The sequence below is a fragment of the Barbatula barbatula genome, assembly GCF_947034865.1.
Source record: "Barbatula barbatula genome assembly, chromosome: 8".
Lineage (NCBI taxonomy): Eukaryota > Metazoa > Chordata > Actinopteri > Cypriniformes > Nemacheilidae > Barbatula > Barbatula barbatula.
In genome coordinates this window covers 6,964,468-6,985,352 of record NC_136771.1, presented here as the reverse complement: position 1 = coordinate 6,985,352, position 20,885 = coordinate 6,964,468, and the positions used below count along the sequence as shown (strand labels likewise).

Here is a 20,885-nt window from a genome sequence, read left to right as displayed (position 1 = left end):
TCAAACCTCGGGAGTGACAAAGTCATTCAACAGCCGACAGCATCACAAAACACATAAAAACTGTGATAAAAATATTACTGTTGTATTGCTTAAAAGTGAATATAAACTTGTTTCCTTTGTAGTATTTGAGGTCTGAAAAAATACAGAGTAACTTTTCTGTTATTTTGACCCGTTTCCCTAGTGTTCATTTGTTGCAAAGAAAAGAAAATATAAACAATATTTTTACTTGAAATTTGGGAGAATATAGAAATACTGTTGTGAATTTTATAAGCATACACAACCAAACGACATTATGGACACAAGTGGTTCAATTAGATTCTCATATTAAAATTATTTCGGTTTATAAAAGTTAAAGCTGGACCAGACAGTGGAGGGAAAAATCTACCAGCGAGTGACCATATGTGATATATATACATCACAGCTCCAAGAGAACAGAGTGAAAATACATTGTGTACAGGACGTCTCCATGGTAACAGAGATGGGCGGTCATTCCTTGAGTGCTTCCATAGTTACATGCCACATATTAAGAAAAACGACCATCTCAGTCTCACACACACACCTCCTGCAGCTTTACATAAAATTAACCACGGTTTTACTATAGTAACCATCGCTTTTGGTTTTATTTTTAACCAATCTTATATAACCATAGTTTAACCATAATAATCTCAGTTGTTTGAAAAGACTCACTTTAAGCGTAAAGTTATAAATCAGTTTGCTTTATTTAAATCAAGCCTGACAGTACGCTACAAACAAACAAAAAGCAGAAAAACAAACAACCCAAACGTCTTGATCCAACTACAATACCCAAACTTGGCACAGGAATGATGAATGCATGTGAGATTTGTTTCAACGTGTGAAGATCGTGTGCAAACCCAAGACCAAACACAGAAACATTGCAAATCCAGCTTACAGACACTCAAATTCTCATCATCATCAATACCATCATTATTATATCATTCATATTACAAATGAGCAAAGAAATCAGTACATCTCAAGCAGCCGCTGGTCTGGGAGTGAAGCGTCTGGCCCTCCATTGCCAGACTGCATCCTGACTCAACAACCCACATTAAAAAAGCAAAGACATGACGCAAGAACGTAAAGGAAAAATGGGAGACAGTGAACAATGGTGATGTTCCTCAGCGGAACAGAGCAGACTGGTATTTGTTTGGAGACTAAACAAATGAGTTGGTTTGAGCGGGGAGAAGGACACAGGGTTACTGCGATGGAATGACAGACATGATCCACAATTGAGACCAGCAGCCCGGATACCTGCGCAAACTACAACTGAGCGTGTTTAGTTCCGCATGAATCTCATGTACAGGTCACACACACCAGAGCTTAAAACTGAGGAGAAATGTGAGCGGGGATGTGATCCAAAACACTTAATGGTCCTTTAATGAAGGCTGATTTTCTAATAAGCAAAATGAAATGTTTCACATTCCCAATTTGTTTCATGAGATTCCACCAGAATGCAGTTCAATGGTTTTCCTTTTAAACATATTTTTATGAAGGTCTTAAACTTGTTAAACTAAACGAGCTGATGCAGCAAAGAGATTTTCTGTACCAAAATGAAATGGATTCATACTGTTCCACGTGAATTCCTCATAGGGAGTATTGCTCCCTACTGCTATTTCACTTTAAGTGAAGTGCCCAAACGCTGCGATTAAAAACACAGAAAGACACTAAGACAGCAACTTAAAGAAAGTAGACAATTCAGCAAAAGCGCTCTGCCTTCAGAGAAATGTCTATTATTTGATACCTTCGGCCACAAATCTGTACTATCTTTATTTAGTTTTAATAGCAAACTGGCTGCTGTGATTTTTATTCATAATACAAAAAATGATGTTTTACCTACTTAAAGTCGTCTTAAAAATACATATTTTTCATCGTTTAGTCTCTCTACTTTCATACCACCTCCATCCATCCGTCTTTTGAGCGATATTTCTTTTCATTAGGGTCAATGAAGACTGCGACAGCAACCAAAATAACCATGATATGGTGAAAAATAGCGATTATTTACGATACATTTTGCCAGCGTAAACATGTTTGATTTTTTATTTAATCTTCAGCTACGAACCTTTACATTTGGAATGTCTTACAAACATCGAGTTTTTTGGATTGCAAAGGTCGTTCAAGTATTTGATTGATATCCTCAAGTATATTTTCTTATAGACACTCACAGTCTGCCAAAAAAAAGTTTGTTTACGCTGCCAATATGTCACCCAGCGTGACGGATAACGTGGGTGCAAGTATATGAATGTTTGGTGTGGTGGCGTGTGTGTGTGTGTGTGAGTGTGAGAATACAGGTGTGTGATTTATCTAACAGTAACCCCTAGCTTCTCCAGAACGCGTGTGCCTTTCTCTTGGTACTCCTCTCGGGTCATCCAGAAGTTGTCTTTGTCTTTCATGATGTCTGCTAAGACAGCTCCTCCCAAAAACACCATGTGCTTACGGCGTGGAGGATCTTCAATGCGGATCTTGAATTTCTATAAAAAGAGGAATGAACACAGATTTAGTGAAAGAGCAATGAGACCAAATAAAACCCACATACAAATTGGAATGGTTTATTCTTCCATTCAGAAGTTGAAAAAATGTGTTTATTCACTAACACTGGTATTGTTAACAGAAAAACTGATTAAAAAAACAGTGATACAGTGGTATTATTAACACAAAACTATTAAACTGCTAAATGATTTCCTACTGGAGTGAGAAATTGTATAATAGATCTTAATGTAAATACTGCCACCTAGTGGTCAGTCTCTAGCAGACTGAAAACACTGAAAGTGGAAATTTACAGACTATTTGTGTTGTGCAATTTTTACCGAGAGTTTGTCCACATCTCCCTTCAACACTCGCTCCAGGTACAGTTGCTTGAGTTCACGCTCCAGACGGGACGGCAGGCCGGGATACATCGTAGAACCGCCCGATAAAACAATGTGTTTGTAGAACTCAGCCCTGGTGAGAAGATTGATACAGTTTAACTCCCATCAGAGTTTATGCTAAAATATACTATACTAAATAAACTATCGTAATTAGCAGTATTGTCCGCAGACATTTACGTTGTTTTACTACAGATTTACAACAGATATTGTGCCTTAAGTCTATTTACTGTGGTGAGAGTAATCTCTAATCTGTGGTTAATATGCTTTTACTACAAAACTACATTAAACCATTTATGGATGCATTGTTATACTTAACATTTACCTCGCATGTATCCTACATGCATCTTGTTTTACAATATGTCATCTGCTTTTTCCTCTAAGATGAGTTGTCAACATGTTTTAACATATTACTTGTTTAATTAAATGCTTTAAGAAGGTCTCTCTTAAGCTTTACCTTTTTTAATTCCTTTCTAAATTTTATGATAAAATGTATTTTTCAGTTACCTATACATTTGAAATACATTTAATTTTTTAAATAAAAATAATACAATATTTGTAATCATTTAGATACAGAAAGTTCAATTGAAACCATGAATGTTGTCAATTGTTCAACAAAAGAACATTGACATTTTGGAAACAAATCGGTTTTAAATTTCAATTCCATTTTGTTTAAAATACCATTATATAACCTATTTTTGTGTATCGTTTCAAATCTTCATCTGAGCTAAATAAAAGTTTTTTTCATAGATAGAAGTTGCTCGAAGATTTACAAATCGCTATTTTAAGATTATTATATCACTACTTCAGGATTATTATACTAAAGTAATAGAAACTGACCTGGTATCGATGTCGGCGGCATGGATGGTGTTAAAAAGCAGTTCGGCCACACCCACTCCCTCAACATTGATGAGGTGAGGCTGGAACAACGCTTCAGGAGCCTCAAAACGCTCTCCGCCCACTTTAATCACCCTGCCGTCCGGCAGCTACACACACATACAGTAAAAAAAAACTCTCTTAACATCCTCTGTTAGATCTAAATCTGTTTTAGGGTGTAAAACCACCAACAAGTTCCACATCTATGTGAATACACATCATCAACCACAATTCTGCTCACCGTGTACGACTCCACCAGCACAGTGGTCTCCAAAGCGAGCTTCTGCTCCTGCTCGATGTTATAGCCCACATAACACAAATTCTCCTTCATCATTCTCACGGTCTCAAAGTCGGCTGAGTGATTGAAGGCGTAACCCCTCAACAACAACAGCTGTGATATAGACAGACACGGAGTGAGAGTTAAGGGGTTTTTCTCTTAATGCATGCAAAATGTATGAATACATACATACAGAGCAGGGGTACATTACTTATGAATTGTCAGTAGTCAGTAACGTAATCTCTTCGATTAGAAATTTTTGGTAATTCTTGGATTACTTTTGACTTCAATCTTACTTGATGTTACATATATTGAAGAAGGATAATTTTGTACTATTTTGACAGATACAAGGAAAAGTATTCCATTCTTTATCACCAACAAGAGCCTCAACCTCTTTTTAGCGCTGCTCGATTGCGACAAAAATCCTAATCCCGAATATTTAACACGATTACTCATTAACGTTTAAAACAACCTAGAAAATAAAAAAACTTGGCTTTTAAACTCTGAATTTAACTGAAAAATAGTGAAGCACTGTAAAGAAAAGGGTGCGCTGGCTGTGGATTTATACTACAAAAAGTGAGAGAATCTTTGCAAAATGGAATGCGGCACAATAATCGCTTACCTCGATTATTTGCTTTTGTAATTGATGAAGGCAAAAATTGACGATTACGATTAATACGATCTTTTTCAAGCACGGTACGGACAAAATACGAACACTCATATAACTTGTTGTTAGTCTTTTCTGATAGTAACACTGAATAGTTTCCCCATGTGTTTCCATCAAATGTGTTTCCATAGGGTGTCTATTAGGGTTGTGACAAGATCTCGTGCCAAAAGATCTAGCAAGATTAAAAAGATTTCTTAAAAAAAATAATTACAATTTTTAGGGAACACTGTGAAATACAGCTGCCATTCTGTGAATAATATGTAATCCATTAAAAAAGTAACTGTAGTCTGATCACGAGTATTTAAAAAAGTTTACATGTAATCCGTTACTACCCAGCTCTGCATACAGTATATACATTTGTACCTTGATGAGGTAGCGTGTGATGTCCCTCCCGGCGATGTCCAGACGGCGTGTGAGATGAGGGAGGGAGAACCCTTCATACACTGGACAAATATGAGTGACACCGTCACCGGAGTCCACCACAACCCCCGTCAGCAAACCTGCGAGCACATACAAACTTAGTCTTTAAAATGTGAGAATAATTTTTCATAAATTCAATATTGGGATTTTGATATTTATTTCCTTAACTGTCTTTCTTTGTATAGTTTGTTTTGTCACACTGCGCTTCATTCTAAAGCCCGCTTTTAACCCTGGGTAAACGAACGTTCCACACTTGTAATTTTGAAGCGGGGTTATCCCTGGGGTTTTTTACCAGGGGTTATGGCAAACGTGTGCAGTACGAAACAAAGTGGGGGTAGAATGATACGACCAGACGCTTTGCAACAGACAGCCAATCAAAAACCTCATTTCACAAGCTGTGCACAGTCGCAGACATTCTGTGCGCTATGTAAACAATCCTTTGAGTTTTTTCATTTGAGTAAGTAATGTTTTAGGAGATTTAAAACAGCTAAAAAAGATTTGCAATCATTTTTGGCCGGATGCAGAAAAACAAGCTTTTCGGTTATTTTAAGTGACAACGCACTATTTTTATTCAGTCAGTTTGACGCTGCAGTATTTATCCAATCATGAATGTTGACACCTCAAATATGCACATAAGAATGTTAAACCCAGGGTTTAGTGATGTCAGGTTATCAATACCCAGGGTTATCTCTAAACCCCTGGTAAATTATAAGCAGTGTGAAACAGATAACCCAGGACTCTGGGTTTAAACCTGGGGTTTAAAATAACCGGGGGTTAACAATTTCAAGTGTGAAAAGGCCTCAAGAGTATTTCACAGTTCTCTAGAATAGTTTAACAGATTCTTATTCGCCAATTATTGTATTTTGTAATAAAAAAACACTTTGAGTGCTATGATTTTTTTAGACCCAATTTACATACCTTGAGCGTAAAGTGTAAGTACAGCCTGGATGGCAATATAAACCCCGGAAAACTGATAGGTCTCAAACATCACCTGCAGGGAGAGAAGAATGTTAAAACTCATATGAACACAAACCTTACTAAGAGCTAAATGAAAGAAATACGACCAGACACATAAAACACAAACCTCAATGATTTTCTCTCTATTCTTGGTAGGGTTCATAGGTGGCTCCGTGAGAAGGATCTTGCAGTTTCTTGAGTCGATGTTGAGTTTCTCAGGCCCGAAGGTGTAATCCCAGAGGTGCTTCATATCATCCCAGTTTCTAACAATGCCGTTCTCCATCGGGTAGTTCACCTCAAGCATGGAGCGGAGCTCGCTGGCCTCATCACCCACCATCAGGTCCTACAAGTCACACGGAGATAAGATCCAAGTTTCAATGTCAACTGCTATATTTTTCTGATGAATCAGATCATTTAGATTATTCTGATGGATTTGTCAAAAATAAGTTTACAAAGTCTTGTACAAACCAGAGATCACTGGTTGAGTGAGTACAGTACTTTACCTTAATCTCAATGTTTCCCACTTTGGCAGTGGAACGGATGATGGGTCTCCCGACCAGAGCTGGAAAAATGTGCTCGGGGAAATTAGAGCCGGCATATCCGCATTTGACAAACTGAGGAGAGGAAGACAGAGAAAGCATGAGCTGACTTTACTAATTTCACAGCAGGCAAGTTAGCTGGCTATAAACTAGGGATACACAATAGCTTTTTTTACCGATACTGATTCAACTACCGGCTTATATCTGATATGTTAGATGTTTTAGTTGTGCTTCCCTCGTCTTGATATTTCTGCAGAGTAGTGCAATTGTATGTTGCAATAAAAAATATTGGAAACCGGTATTCTCAAACACTACTGAACCATCAGTTTGTTATATCAAACTTTATCATGCCGATGGTTTAATATGGATAAAATTGTGTTCCAATACATTGGTGCACCCACTAAAACCCATGACCACTCACTCACTGGTCTTTATTTCCTTTAGGTGATGTGTGTAATAAAAATAAAATGAAAAAAGTTACAATAGTAGTCTGCACTCTAGAAATTCAGCAAAAACAAAACCCATTAGACCTGTTGAATTTAATACAACTGGTGTGATTTTCCTAAATTACTATTTATTTATTACTTTGTTTCTATATGACACGTCGGAAAAATATAATGTTTCACTACCGTAGCATAAACTAAAGCATCATGTTATTACCAACTAAAAGCAGACATGTAGAAAGAATGAAGCAAAATGTGTTCCTCTGCTTTTGCTCACATGTCACTTCCTTTCTTGGCCAGATGTGAGATTACAAACTCGGAAGTGAGTCTGAGATCGTCTTTATCTTCCCTTTCATAGACACAAATAGACGAGCTTCATGTATTGAAATGTGCTTGTGCACGCAACATCCCAAACAAAACATATTCATAAACTGATCTCATTAAAACAATATAATAAATGTTAATCACATTACGACGGACGGACAGACAAACACACAACCCCGCAAAACATTCACATGCCGAAACGTTTATAATCAACGCTTGTTTATAATTTCTGCATACTTTAATCATTTCATTGCATGTTTTGCACCATACAGGTCGTGTGTTAAACACGTATAACCGTGTAAAATAACGTGCAATCTACACACTTCCTGTTCCGCCGCATCTCTCTTCTACAGCCCTTCATAAAACCGCACACAGACGCCGAATAAATCGTCATCCAGGCCGAACCGACCCGTGTGAAGCTCAGGGTCATACTCACCCCGGTCCCGTTGTCACAGACCACCACTTTCCTGCCTTGACTGTCCATCTTTCACCAGACACCGTGAATCCGCCCTGATTTCGGCACTGAAGCTGCTGCTGATCTCAGCGAGGCGGAAGTCAGCGCCCAGCCCTTCAAACGACATCAAAATAAAAGTCCTTTAAAATAAAAGTCGCATATATACCAGAAATTAATCTGCCGCTTTTCATATGAGGGGGTAGTCAGATGACATTTAATAAATTAGAATAATATATTGATGCAAAATGTTAGTTATTAAGAAAGTAAAAACAATTGAATTGTCATTTGTTTTAATTTTTTAGCCATTTCATCAATGTAGTTACTTGCAAAATAATGACTACACAAAAGCAAAATAGGCTACAAACAGGTGCATAGTCCTCCTGTCCAGTGGTCCCACAGTAATCACAAAAATCTCAGTTCAAAAACTTTAGGTTCAGATAGTGACAGCAGTTAAACTTTATCCGAAGCATCTTCGAAACAGTGAACAAAAACTACAATTGTAAAAACACAACGGTAACAGCTACATCTGACATCACACATCTAGACAGCATCAGATTCAACGACACACAGTCTATGAGAGCTTGAGGAGGTAAGGCTGTGATACCCGTTAAAATGTACAATTATATAAGAGAACACATTCAAAAGTATCACAATGATTTAAAACAAAAAACACACACTAGCTGCAGTGCTCTTTAAATGTAGAAAATGAAGTACATTATACAGGAACAGACTGGTACTCATAATTCATGTCAATATTACCTACAATCGCTCACATTTTATCTAGTTAGAGCACAGTCTCAGAGCAAAATACTCAAAAGACCCGTTTACCTTCAGAGACACAGCAACGCAACAGCAGGATCTTGTGTTTCATATGTTACAGAGAAGCCGAGATGATTCAGAGCGTAGACCTAAGCCACATTTACAGGTGAATCTCACAAAAATGTCCCAATTATGTAACAAACCATTTTCAAAAAATAATAAATCACATTTCGCATGAACACAATTAAGCCACTTTTCAGGACAACTAAGTTTTTTCAGCATTGTGACATTATTTTTATGAATATTAGGTTCATTTTTATTTCCATAATGCCAATATTATTTAAACGTAGCAAAATAAATACTACCAACATATATACTTATGAAGTTTTCGTTGCATTTAATAACGTTTTGGATTATGGAAATGTGAATATAGATAAATGAATGTAATGTAACAATTCAATCTTAATGGTCCTAAAATAAGTTGCCTTACGCAAAATAAAATTGGTCTCTTTTGATGAAATATGACCGGAACATATTGTTAACACATGTTTTGTCTGAAGGTTCCACTGTAAGCAGTCATCATATTGTGAATGACACACAAACAGCAGTTTCATTAATTTCAGTGCAGCATTTACAAGGAGGTTTCATGCAACCTTTACACTCCTCACAGGAGCACAAACTCATCCGTGCTTCCTCTCTTTTTGCTCCTGCTCAGTCTGTTGAACGGCAACATGTGTGAAGTAGAGTCCACAGGCCCCCCGCTGTGCCCCTCCAGTCCATAATTCTGCCCCCTGCCCTCTACAAATGTAAAGATGGGATACTTCTCTTTAGATGACGACAAGGCCTGAAAGAACAGAACAAGAAACAGATTAGTAGAGTAAGGAAATATGGGAATTGTCCCATTTAGAAAACCTATAATAGTGCACCTGTAAGTTAAGAACACAAGAAAAACAAAATACAAGTAAACAAATACTGTCTGATAAAAATGTTTTGATATCATTATGAACTATGAAATTTCATGAAGCTTATTTTTTATTGGATGAAACTGAATTACATACTTCACTGACCACCGAGCACAAACACTCAAAATCGTTCTTTGTACGTGCATAGAAGCCAATAGTGCAGCTGGGATCCATGCGATTGAAGTTCATCTTCCTAGGTGAGTTGCAGTGAAATGACTAAACGAGACGAGAAAATTCAACATATTTAACAACAAATATAAATCAAATTTACAGATTTTTATTTGACTCTAGAAAATGTTTGAATTTAGAATTTGAACATATTTGATCTCAAACCACAAAAAGAAGAAAAAAAACATTTATTTTTAACAATTCCAATATCATGGCATAATCTCCCCTAATTTTCATTATCATAATGCAACAATAATGACCTCAAGACAATCACAATTGAGAATAATATAAATTACAATAATAAATAAATAAGTAAACTAGGTTAAATTACTTCAGTAATAAAAACGCATTATGGAAATGAGAATTAAGAAGGCAACCTCTTGCGTTTCTGCAACCTGATGATTCAGCAAATTGAATAATTCCAATCTTTTAACGTATTTAAACGCATTTGCCCTTTTACTCTGTATGTCTATATTGTCTGTATAAATGCATCAGTTTGGCTTCTGTCTCACCTCCAGAGAGAAGTTGCCCTGGGTGACGTCAACTACCGGCTGACAGTAGTGTGGGTCTAGATATACCAGCTGCTCATCTAAAAATAAAGAGCCAATCAGATAGCAGACAAAAATACATTATCCAATCAGCAAATAATCCTTACCAGGCCTTTAACGTACCTTGAAAGCCAATAAAAAACAGGGAATGCTTGGGTTTTCCTCCAATAATTCCTATACAGCTTTGTAACCTCAGTATGCTCTAAAAAGGAAAGATTGTTTATTATTGACAAATCTCAGCATGACGCATATTACGGTAGAATTAAAGGGACAGTTCACGCCCCAAATTTCTTTGGTTATTATTTACTCACCTAAGTTGTTCCAAATCTGTATACATTTCTTTGTTCTGATGAACACAGAGAAAGATGTTTGGAAGAATGTTTGTAACCAAACAGTTTTTGGCCACCATTGACTACCATAGAGGAAAAATGACAATGGTAGTCAAAAGTGAACAGTTTGCTTTCCTACATTCTTCAAAATATTTTCTTTCGTGTTTAACAGAAAAAATAAATGTATAAAGCAATGTTTTCTAATATGGTAGTCAATGGTGGCAAATAACTGTTTGGTTACAAGCATCTTTCTCTGTGTTCATCAGATCAAAGAAATGTATACAAATTTGGAACAACTTAATGGCACAAATGTTAATGAATGTGCGTATACTAGACAAACCTTAACACACTCAATGTAGGAGGGGTTTAATGAATCTCCTCCCAGTCGTACTGGCACTAAAATGAGGACTGATTTCCATCCCGGGCCACTGGACTCCAGCGATTCACACAACTGCATTACATCTTCTTTATATACTGCACACCACACATAGACACAAGCATAACACAACCGTTACCTACAAACACACGAGACACCAGTTTAAATCACACATGATGGAAGTGAAGACTCACTCGTGCAGTCCTGGGCCACGTATACAGCAACGTTCTGCAACTCTTTCGTTTTCGCCACTGCTTTTCTGAAAAACAAAACAGACCAACATTAGAAAATACATGGGGTCATGTCAGAAACTCAACTGAACCAGCCTCCTCTCTCACCTCAGCATATGTGCCACTACAGACGGGCCGTACCAGTCCCCAGCCTTCTTCCCGGACCCCTTTCCTAGCTCCACCAGCTGGTGTACGCCAAACGGAGCTGAGGGCTGGTCTCCAAACCATGACACCACCTTCCTGTGAACGGCCTCCACTTGAGGGTCGCGGCTGACTGAAGGCTGTTGTCTGTGGACCGGTCTCTGACCCTCATTACTGCTAGAGAATGGGTTTCTCTGAGCAACAGGGCTGGACCACGAGGATGTGAAGGAAGGCAGGGACATGCCAGCCGGGCGGGAGGGGGAACGGGGACCCAGCATCTCAAAATCAACATCTGACAATGGGTGACAATCTGCCCATCTCCAGTCTAGGTTACACAGAACGTTTGAATGAGATATGAACATTTGACAGTTATACTGCTTAGAGATTTCTTCTTTAAAAGGATGTCAGTATTGATAGCAGAGTACTAGTTTTACGCAGATTGAAACTGTATTTATTGTCATAATAATCATTTATAGGGCTGAGCTGAAATATTGGAAAATATCATAGCAGTCAAATTCGAAGCTATCGAAAGATTTTGTATTTATTTAATTTACAAACAAAAGGAAAGTGAGTCGAACAGACCTGGAGGCATGAAGTGTCGCATTAATCCCTGCGCCAGCAGCATTTGTCCGCTGCGCAGCATACAGCCCCAGCCGCAGTCCGTGGTCAGGCCAGAACCCTCCAGTTGAGGAAACTCTCTTCTGTAGGTGAGCCAGACGCAGGACACAAACATCTGCCGGAAACGTTCCACCTCATCTGGTTTAGGAGACATTGCAACCTCGATTCAACCAATGGTGTGAGTTTGAGGCAGAACTATGTGTTTGTCCGACCAATGGAAGACGAGCAAAGAGTTTGGAACCAGTTAATGTGACAGTTCATCCCGAAATTAAAATTCTGTCATAAGTTACTCCTCCTCATGTCATTCTAAACTTGTTTGACTTTCTCTCTTTCACAGAACACAAAAGAAGATATTTGAAGAATGTCACAAGTGAATGGGTGCCAGTTAACAAAGTTCTTCAAAATATCTTCTTTTGTGTTTTGTGGAGGATGAGAAGAGGGAGAGTAACTGATGGCAGAACTTTCATTTTTGGGTGAACTATCACTTTAAGCAGTTCATTGAGCATTCAGATGGGCCTGTGACACAGGTTGCATGTCTCACCTTCTGTATTGAACACATACGACTGGCCCATAAGGATCAGGGGAGATGTTGTATTAAAAGGCGTTTTAGATTTGACAGACCAGCCTGGGAAACACATGAAGATACAAACATTTACACTTGATGCAGCTGGATCTGAACACGCACTTTAAAAATCACCATAAAAAAGGAACCAAGAATCACGTTGCTATTTACAGTTGAGTTTGAATATTCTTTATAACTGAATAACGTGCAAGAAAACCAACCGTATTTCACGTTGTTCCAAGCTGACATGAACTTTGCCTTGAGACGAACCACTTCATCGAGCTCTTCAGAACTTTCTTTGATGCCATCGGTCACAGACTCGTGGCCGACGAGGCGTTTGGAATGCGGTGGGGGCTTGTCCTCATGAACACCACCACTCACTTGGTACTGAACCGCACTGGGGGATACGGAGTTCATGGTTTAGGCTGGAGGCAACAGCATCGCAGAAAAACTTCAGCCTGAGGGAGAAACGTGGAAGAAGAACATACGGGGACATTAGGGGAAATAATGAAACTGAGAATTAGAATAGGTTCCTTAATTTCTCGTGACATTTCTTTTAATCGGATCATATTGTGGGAAACCAAACTTGTAAAATGTCTGGCACCCATTCACTTCTACTGTATGGACACCAATGAAAGTGAATGGGTGCTGGTTAACAACATTCTTCAAAATATCTTCTTTTGTGTTCTGTGGAAGAAAGAAATTCATACAGGTTGGAAATGACAAGAGGTTGAGCAAACGAGGACAGAATTTTCATTTACTAGTAATTAAATTGAGATAATCAGGTTCGGGGTAAATTTATAAGAAATGTTTAAGTTCATATTACAGCCTTAATGATAGTTACCAAGGGTGACTAGGGTGTTATTCTCAGGAGCAATATCTGAGACTGAATTTTAATTGGCTCCCCATCTCAATACACATTAAACAGATCTCTGATCTTTCTAAATGGTTAAACATGTACAACCACAGTATTTAATATTTTCATATGTGTGGGAACACTGAATGTTAATAGAAAAACTGACCCAGTCACCTGATCATGTCGTAGCCACTGTACATTTTTTAAGGCCATGAATCAGTCACGCCATATTAACTGCTCCCTGCATCCACCTCACAATAAACACTATTGAAACCGAAAAAAACATTCCACCTGGGTGTTGCATAAACAATCACCTGTCTACTGGAAATGAGACGGTCACATGAGACAGGTGTGGTGAACGTCACAAGATTTCAAGCACATACTATACTGGTAAGTATCTTCTTCCCCTGTTTGTCAGCAGGAAGTTTGAGATTACAGTAAAAATGGACGCAAATGAGAGCAGTAAAGAATGAGAGAGAGAACGGAATTGCACAAGAATGGTCATTCAATCCTTGTGCACATGACTGGTGGGGGAAAGTGGCGGCGCATGCAGTACTTTACACCATGTGACTATCAAGTACTCCTTACAAAAAAGTACGTGAATGACCCCAGGTCATCATAGTGGCTGCGTTCATAACAGCAAACTATAATGCTACTACCCGTACTACGTATTCGAGTACAGCTATAAAGTATACCTGGATGACCTACTGTAAATATATATATATATATATATATATATATATATATATATACTGTATCACACAGTGTAACAAATAGGATAAAAAATAAATTAGAAATGTACATGAAATTAAATTCACTACTTGAAAACAAACACGTGAACTAAATATGATTGGGTGATGCATGCAATTCTTCTAATTGATTTAATGGAGATCATCATTACCATCATTATAAATTATTAGGTTTTGTGCATTAAAATCGATGACTACAGCACATATATAAACCACAAGATGTACTGCTATTCCGCATACTACTTAAAATAGCATTCAGTGCATGCACATTATTGTATAGTATGCAGGAAGCAGTACACTAATGCAGGCAAATCCAATTGCAATATCTTACCAAAAATGAATGCATTCATATTTAAATAGGCACGTACTGTTTAATTCCTATGGAGATCGCATCTACTGACATCTACATCTACTGCCCTGATTTTGACGTGAACGTATATCTGAATGCACTAGTGCACCTAAAGCCGCTTACACATTTGGGTAACAACAAGCTATATTCAATATTTTAAAGACTACCTTCACGTTGAAACCTCCATCTCAAAGAACCCCCCGGTATATTGTCACTTTTCCTGTGAATTGACCAGCTTTATCCAGGGTCGAGCTGCCCAATAGACTGTTGATGTCTGGCAAGGACAGTATGCGCTCTCTATGCGCGGGCCGATCTCAGGCCTCTTCAGACGACGTCATCTCGGCGAGTATCGATATCGGCCGAAGTCAGGAGTTTCTACTTGTTTATAATTTTGCGTACATGTCGGACTGTCAAGTGAAATAAAGAGTGCGTAAATCGGCGAGAGATTAAACCCCTATGCAGCCACTTCCTGTTGTCATTGCGGATACACACCTTCGGCCCGCCCACTGAGCGACGCAATTCGTGAGGTGAGACAGTTGTGTGATGATTGGACGCGTTTTCCATCTATCAAGACGCACGGGAAACTGAAGTCTACGATTGGCTGTTTACTGCTTATTGAACACAATTAAATTAACAAAAACGACGTTCTTAAATAATGTGTTTAAATTAATATAATTTAGGCTTCATTCCTGTTTTTACACAATTGTGTAATATTATTTGCATTTTATTTGCATGCTTAAAGGCAATGAAGGGGTTATGTGTCAGGCATTGTTTGTATTAACGTAAGTTCTTTTTTTGTCATTTTAGCTATTTATTCACAATGTCCTTAAAAGAGTCTTGTAAAAAAGTTAGTTTTAAAGTCAAATGTAACATAGCCTCACCTAAATAAATAAAGGGTGTCAATATGAATCAATAGTGAGTGAAAAGGCCATGCAAGTTTTAATCTTTGCTTATGGTTGAATAATTCTGCTTGCAGACCACAAATAATATAATCAATTTGATAGATAGGGCCTGTTCTGTTCATAGTATGATAACAATAGTACCCTACTTGTGTATTCGCAAAAGGTCAATCCAATGCTGTTAACTAATCCATAACTTGTAGTGTGATAAAGGACACCAATGGGTTTATGGTCAAAGGTCTATTACTTGGCAAAGCATAGTGTAATTGAATATATTTAATACATTTCAGTTATATAAATTCAATCCGACTTTCAAAGTGTTTTAAAGATGCAAGAAAGAAGGCATGTTTTTAAACAATATATTTTTATTATTCAATTGATTCACTGCACCTTAGGGTAATGGGTCAACTGACATTTGCTGTAAACTTTAAACATGGTAAACAGAACACAATAAATCTAATTCATTAAATTAATTAATCATATTAGAACTTTGGGCAAATTAACATTGAACATATTAAAACGCATCTGAAATAAAGTGCTTTGTGAAAAAAACACATTTTGATGGAAATAAGAAAAGCATATTTAACCACAAAACTGATTCAATTGTAACACAAACACATACTTCAACATGTACAAGTGGACAATATACGTCTTGTCTCGTTTTCTATAGAACACAGTTCAATCTATTCTGCAATCTATTCTCAAAATTATTCAGAAGACATAGTATTACAGTATAGCATAATTAAACATCATTAAATGCATTAATCATAATTTCTCACCTTTCAATAAACTTTAACAGTCACATACTATAAACATTCTGGGCTGTGAAGTGTTGTCTGTAAACAGAACTGTAATTCATGCTAGAAAAGGGCCAAAAAACGACAACAGCATAAAAACAGAGACTTTAACTTTTGTGTCATGTTAGAATCCATGGGTATCAAAACAAGTTTTGAAGTTCTTGGTATATTAACACATTCACCCAAACATTTCTTTTGTGCATATGCTACTTCCTGTATCCACTTTAATGATACATCCCAACAACTTTCTGATATACTTTTGTGTTGAGTTTCTATATAATAGAATAAATAAACATATTATGCCTTAAATAGATATATAGAAATCTTCACAAACACTGAAACGAGATATGAAACTGCAAATAATATCTGCTATGAGAGAAATGTTGGAAAGAGTGTACAGTGTGTGAGAATATATTATGCGGAAGGACTAATAGATATCCGTACCTGTCTATCCAAAGGCATTACCATGCTACAGTAAATCAATACCATGGTATTATGGAAACAAATAAAGCACTCATGGTCTATTCACATCCTGCTTATACTACATTAAAACAAGGTGTAGTGAATTAAAACAAATAGTGAAGGTGCACATGTTAGCCATTAGATGGCGGTATCACCCAATCTATACCTGCCACACCTCAGATATAAATGTAAGTTTGAGTAATAGGTTTCGATTACACACAGCAGTAATAAATTAAATTGATAGTCCAACAATAATAATAATAATAATAATAATGTTGTGGTATGTTAATGAAATTTTGGATAGATGAGTTGGAATTTGATAACTGAGAAGTCTTTGTTAAATCTTTTGTCAGCAGGTGATTCTTTATTTGGACAATCTTGTCTTTGTTTTTGGTCTTTTTTGTTTTTTATTTTTAATCAACTTGATAATACTGAATCTCCACATACAATCAACTCATATGGCCTTTTCTGAAGACCAAGAACCATAAAGTTTTAGTGATATTGGAATCAAGCGCAAAAATATCAGTTGGATCCCTTACAAATATAATGTTTTGCATAAAGGTTGCATACGCCCAAGTGTTATAAAACAGACATTTAGGCAAACGTTTACTCATATTTTCTTTGCATGTGTGTGTGAACAATCGCTAACAGATCGTAGGCTGTGTAGGCTCCAAGTTGCCATGACAACCGTGACTTACTAACTATAGAGTATTTATCATACGGACACATTTCTCCCTTTTCGAGTTTGCTGATACCAATGTGCTGATTCAAGGATATTCTTCAATCTGGGACACGTGATAAAGTATACCCAACACGCATCACCTATGCCGTTTTTAAGTAGGCCTACTATTTTGTTTCTTCCATGAAACACAGCGATATATTTTTGTCGGTAAATATAAAGAGCAACATTTAAACCACATTAAGTATATGAAAGAAGTCAAACGCCAGCTTTGGATAAAGAGGAAATTGAAACTGGAGTCGTTATGAATAAATCATTATTTTCTCTCACGCTGATCATTCAGGAAAACTAATAGCGTATGACGTCAAATCTAAACCGGCGCGTCCATCGGTAGAATGTGAACGCGACCTCGTGGTATTTCAGACAAATGTAAAATAATTCTTAACTTTCTGTCTGTGTGTTGCATAAAACTATCACGTGTTAACACTTTCAATTATGGACATTTTGTTAACAAATTTTGTGATGAAATAATACAAAAAACGATCTAACAATACTGATTGAAATGAAGTGGGCCCATGAATGCCATAATTTGATAACTTTCGTGTCATGTATTTATCTCTTAGTTCTTTCGTAATAGTATTTAGCCTATAGTCACTGTTCCATAGACATACGCGCCTTACAAATGTGTCTGGACCCTTAACCAAATTCCCTCATGTTATTGAATTACAAAGCTTACAGCAGAGGAATCATCATTCAGGTTGTGAATGTGAGACTACAAAGTGATGTCATGGTGAGGTCAACGATCAATTTCGAAGAGACTGTCCAACGGAATATAAAGGAAAGGTCAACTACGTCATGTCAAGAAGCTTCAAAACAGTGGCCTATAGAAGATTAGATCAAATCTGCACTAAGATGCTTCATTTCACACACAGTTTAAAGAAGAATGAATGCGAGAAATATCCATGCTCGCTCAATCATGGAGGTCTATACCTAGAGAAAAGCTTTTAGCATTCCCCTTCTTCTCAATGCTCGAATGTCATCACAGAAAAACAAGGCTCTACAAAATATTACACTGAATGTGTATGCAAAGAGAGCTTTTTGTTTTTCTGAAGTTAAAACCGACATCAATAAATTTGAGTACTCTGATTTTTTTATGTAGCAAAACAAAACTTCAGCATTCAATATTTTAGTGTGATAAAAGAATTGCCTAAGCGTGAACTGTATGAGAGTGAGTCAGACATCAAGTTTTTAGAAAGCATCCCACACAGTCAATGATAGACCTTGTGCTAATCTGGTTTGAAAAACTGAATCAGCCACATACGCTTTGATATTGTTCTGTCTTGGCCAAAAACTTGATAGGTCTATTTAGTGACCTTTTTGAGACCCACCTCTCAGTTTTTTAAGAAATCATAGTTGGTCACATTGGAAAATGGAGGAATATTGTTTTGGTGTTCACAGTATTCTGCATTGTTTGATCTGTTAAAGCACTTGCCTTTTTTCATCTTGTTGCACAAGCACCACAGAACATGCATTCACTTTCTCACACACCCAACACATGTTTAATATTACACCTATCAGAAGCTCTGAATGTACAATAAACAACAGAACCTTGGAGGAATTCTTCCCTTGTTCGCAATATGGTTATAGTATTCACTGGCAACAATTTCCTTGAATGTTTAAGTGCTTTGAAGCACTCCTAAACCCTCCAATAAAGGCATTTATATCTTCAACTACAGCTGAATCAAGATCCATTCTTTGTACTACTGGCAGTCTCCAAATACAGAGGGCTGCTAGAAGAGTTCTGATCACCCCCTTTGGAGCTCTCCATACTCCCAGAAGCAGCCTCAGTCTTTCCTAGTGAACAAGTCTGGTTCACCTCTAATGATTTGACCGTGTCTTTGGCCTTGGACCCCTCCTGAGTTTCACATTTGACAGGCCCTATAGACTTCCCTGTGGAGGTCAACGGAATGGCCAAACCAGATTTTCCACCAGGGGACTGAGGTTGGGATTTGAGAAGATCTGGGGTCAGTCCAGTTGGAGAAGGAGTGGGAGAAGGTGAGTGTTCCTCGACAACCTCCAAGAGACATTTGTCCTCCCAATCGAACGTTGCGCGGTAGCAGCTGACCGGAGTCAGGCCCTTTTCTTGCCTAAGTTTGCCCAAAGCAGAGCATTGTGCCTGGGGTGGATGTGATGGAATAACCCCTTTAGAAGCAGTTCTCAACCGTACATCTGAAGTTCTGGTATGGGTATCCAAAGCACCCTTTTTTAGACTCTCAACATCACAAGGTCCCTTACTTGCTTTGGTTGTCTCTGTGCTTGTTGTCTTCACAGGAGCGGAACATGATGGGCCTTGCTTGATTGACGTTAAAGGCTTCTCAACGTCCTGCTTCACTTCTCTTCTCCAGCATCCATTTTCTCCTTGTATCCCTAAAGAGTCTTTGCTGATAACATCTGATGTGCTTAGGAAGCATAAAGGCTTAGTGGTTCCCACATTCTGGTTATGCCTAGTCTTACCTGCATTGTTTCCTTCTTCCTTCCTACTTAGACCTGTAGTTTTGGCAGACAGGGAAGACACTGTAGTCAGGGGTGATGGAATGGAGGAAACCACACTAGGCTTGGACTCGGATGGAGAAGATCTGGTAAACGGAGGCTGCCCAGTTTGGGGTTTACTTAGGAAACTTTCTTGTGAAGTTAAACTTACACCAGGTGGAGTAAAGCTACCTGGAAGGAACGTGTCTTTGACCGACCCTGTTTTAGCATCCCCAATTTGGCTCAGTTCGCCAGTCCTCTCCTTGTCTCTTTCTTTTTCTCGCCCAGCAAGCAAAGCATCTCTGCTCAAAGGCGACTCCTGCCTGCCCAGCTTCCTAACCGGCTTAAAAATGCCCGTTTCTGGGGGTGAGGGGGTTGGCTGGGTGGGTGAAGGAGAATTTGCGGGGGCGGATGCCAGGTTTTCACCCTCAATTTCCATTAGACTCTGCAGTCCCAGCTCACAATGGAAGCCATCCTTGCGATAATCGGAATGTACGACTTCTAAACTGTGCTTCCTCATCACCCCGAGTCCTACTTTCTTCTCTGATGAAGAGGATGAAAGAGGAGATCCAAGCTTTTCTGCTGACTGCACCCTTTTGAGTAGCGGGGACCGGGGCGGCTCGGCACTCTTGGGTCGGGGTCTTATTATAGGCGGGGACGAGTGTAGCTTGGCAGGAAACGTCTGGGTTGTGTTGGAACTTCCCACCGTGTGCCCAGGTAAAGGAGGAGGTGAAGATTGAGTGGGGGATGGCGTGTGAGCCAACGGAGACAAAGGAATGTTTCCGGCAGACTTGCAACGGGCTGAACGATATTGCCGGTGTAGTTTAGGGGAAAGTCCATGCAGGGAGCTGGGTCGCATGTGTTGGGTTGTCGCAGGGGAATTTGGGGTACTGGAGGCAGGAGAGCTGCTCTGAGAGGAGGCACCTGGGTGAAACACGCCAAAAGCCAATCATATTAGTTTTCCAATGAAATTTTGAATACATTTTAATGAAGTTGGGAAGTTTGATTAATCTCTACCTTTCTGTTTCAAAAAAAC

General features: G+C 38.3%; 3 protein-coding genes across 3 annotated transcripts in view; all 3 read right to left on the bottom strand.

The window, feature by feature from the left end:
- Positions 1–696: 696 nt before the first annotated feature.
- Positions 697–8,925, bottom strand: actr2a (actin related protein 2a). The gene is made up of 10 exons (XM_079462404.1): positions 8,665–8,925; positions 7,819–7,950; positions 6,580–6,690; positions 6,204–6,419; positions 6,038–6,110; positions 5,063–5,199; positions 3,997–4,146; positions 3,720–3,865; positions 2,823–2,955; positions 697–2,486 (listed from the first exon to the last, which is right to left on the bottom strand). The coding sequence occupies exons 2-10, from the start codon at positions 7,864–7,866 to the stop codon at positions 2,316–2,318; spliced, it is 1,185 nt and encodes a 394-aa protein (XP_079318530.1). The 5' UTR covers positions 7,867–7,950; positions 8,665–8,925; the 3' UTR covers positions 697–2,315.
- atg4da (autophagy related 4D, cysteine peptidase a) lies at positions 8,269–15,025 on the bottom strand. The gene is made up of 11 exons (XM_079462403.1): positions 14,651–15,025; positions 12,751–12,987; positions 12,509–12,592; positions 11,932–12,105; positions 11,317–11,674; positions 11,173–11,237; positions 10,943–11,076; positions 10,397–10,475; positions 10,238–10,314; positions 9,654–9,773; positions 8,269–9,439 (listed from the first exon to the last, which is right to left on the bottom strand). Exons 2-11 carry the CDS (start codon positions 12,944–12,946, stop codon positions 9,260–9,262), a joined length of 1,467 nt encoding a protein of 488 aa, XP_079318529.1. The 5' UTR covers positions 12,947–12,987; positions 14,651–15,025; the 3' UTR covers positions 8,269–9,259.
- Positions 15,026–15,740: 715 nt separating this feature from the next.
- mast1a (microtubule associated serine/threonine kinase 1a) overlaps positions 15,741–20,885 on the bottom strand; it is a 38,527-nt gene continuing 33,382 nt past the window's right edge. The window contains exon 27 of the mRNA XM_079462153.1: positions 15,741–20,773. Coding sequence (XP_079318279.1) covers positions 19,062–20,773 — 1,712 coding nt within the window. The 3' untranslated portion in view covers positions 15,741–19,061. The remainder of the gene's footprint in view (positions 20,774–20,885) is intronic.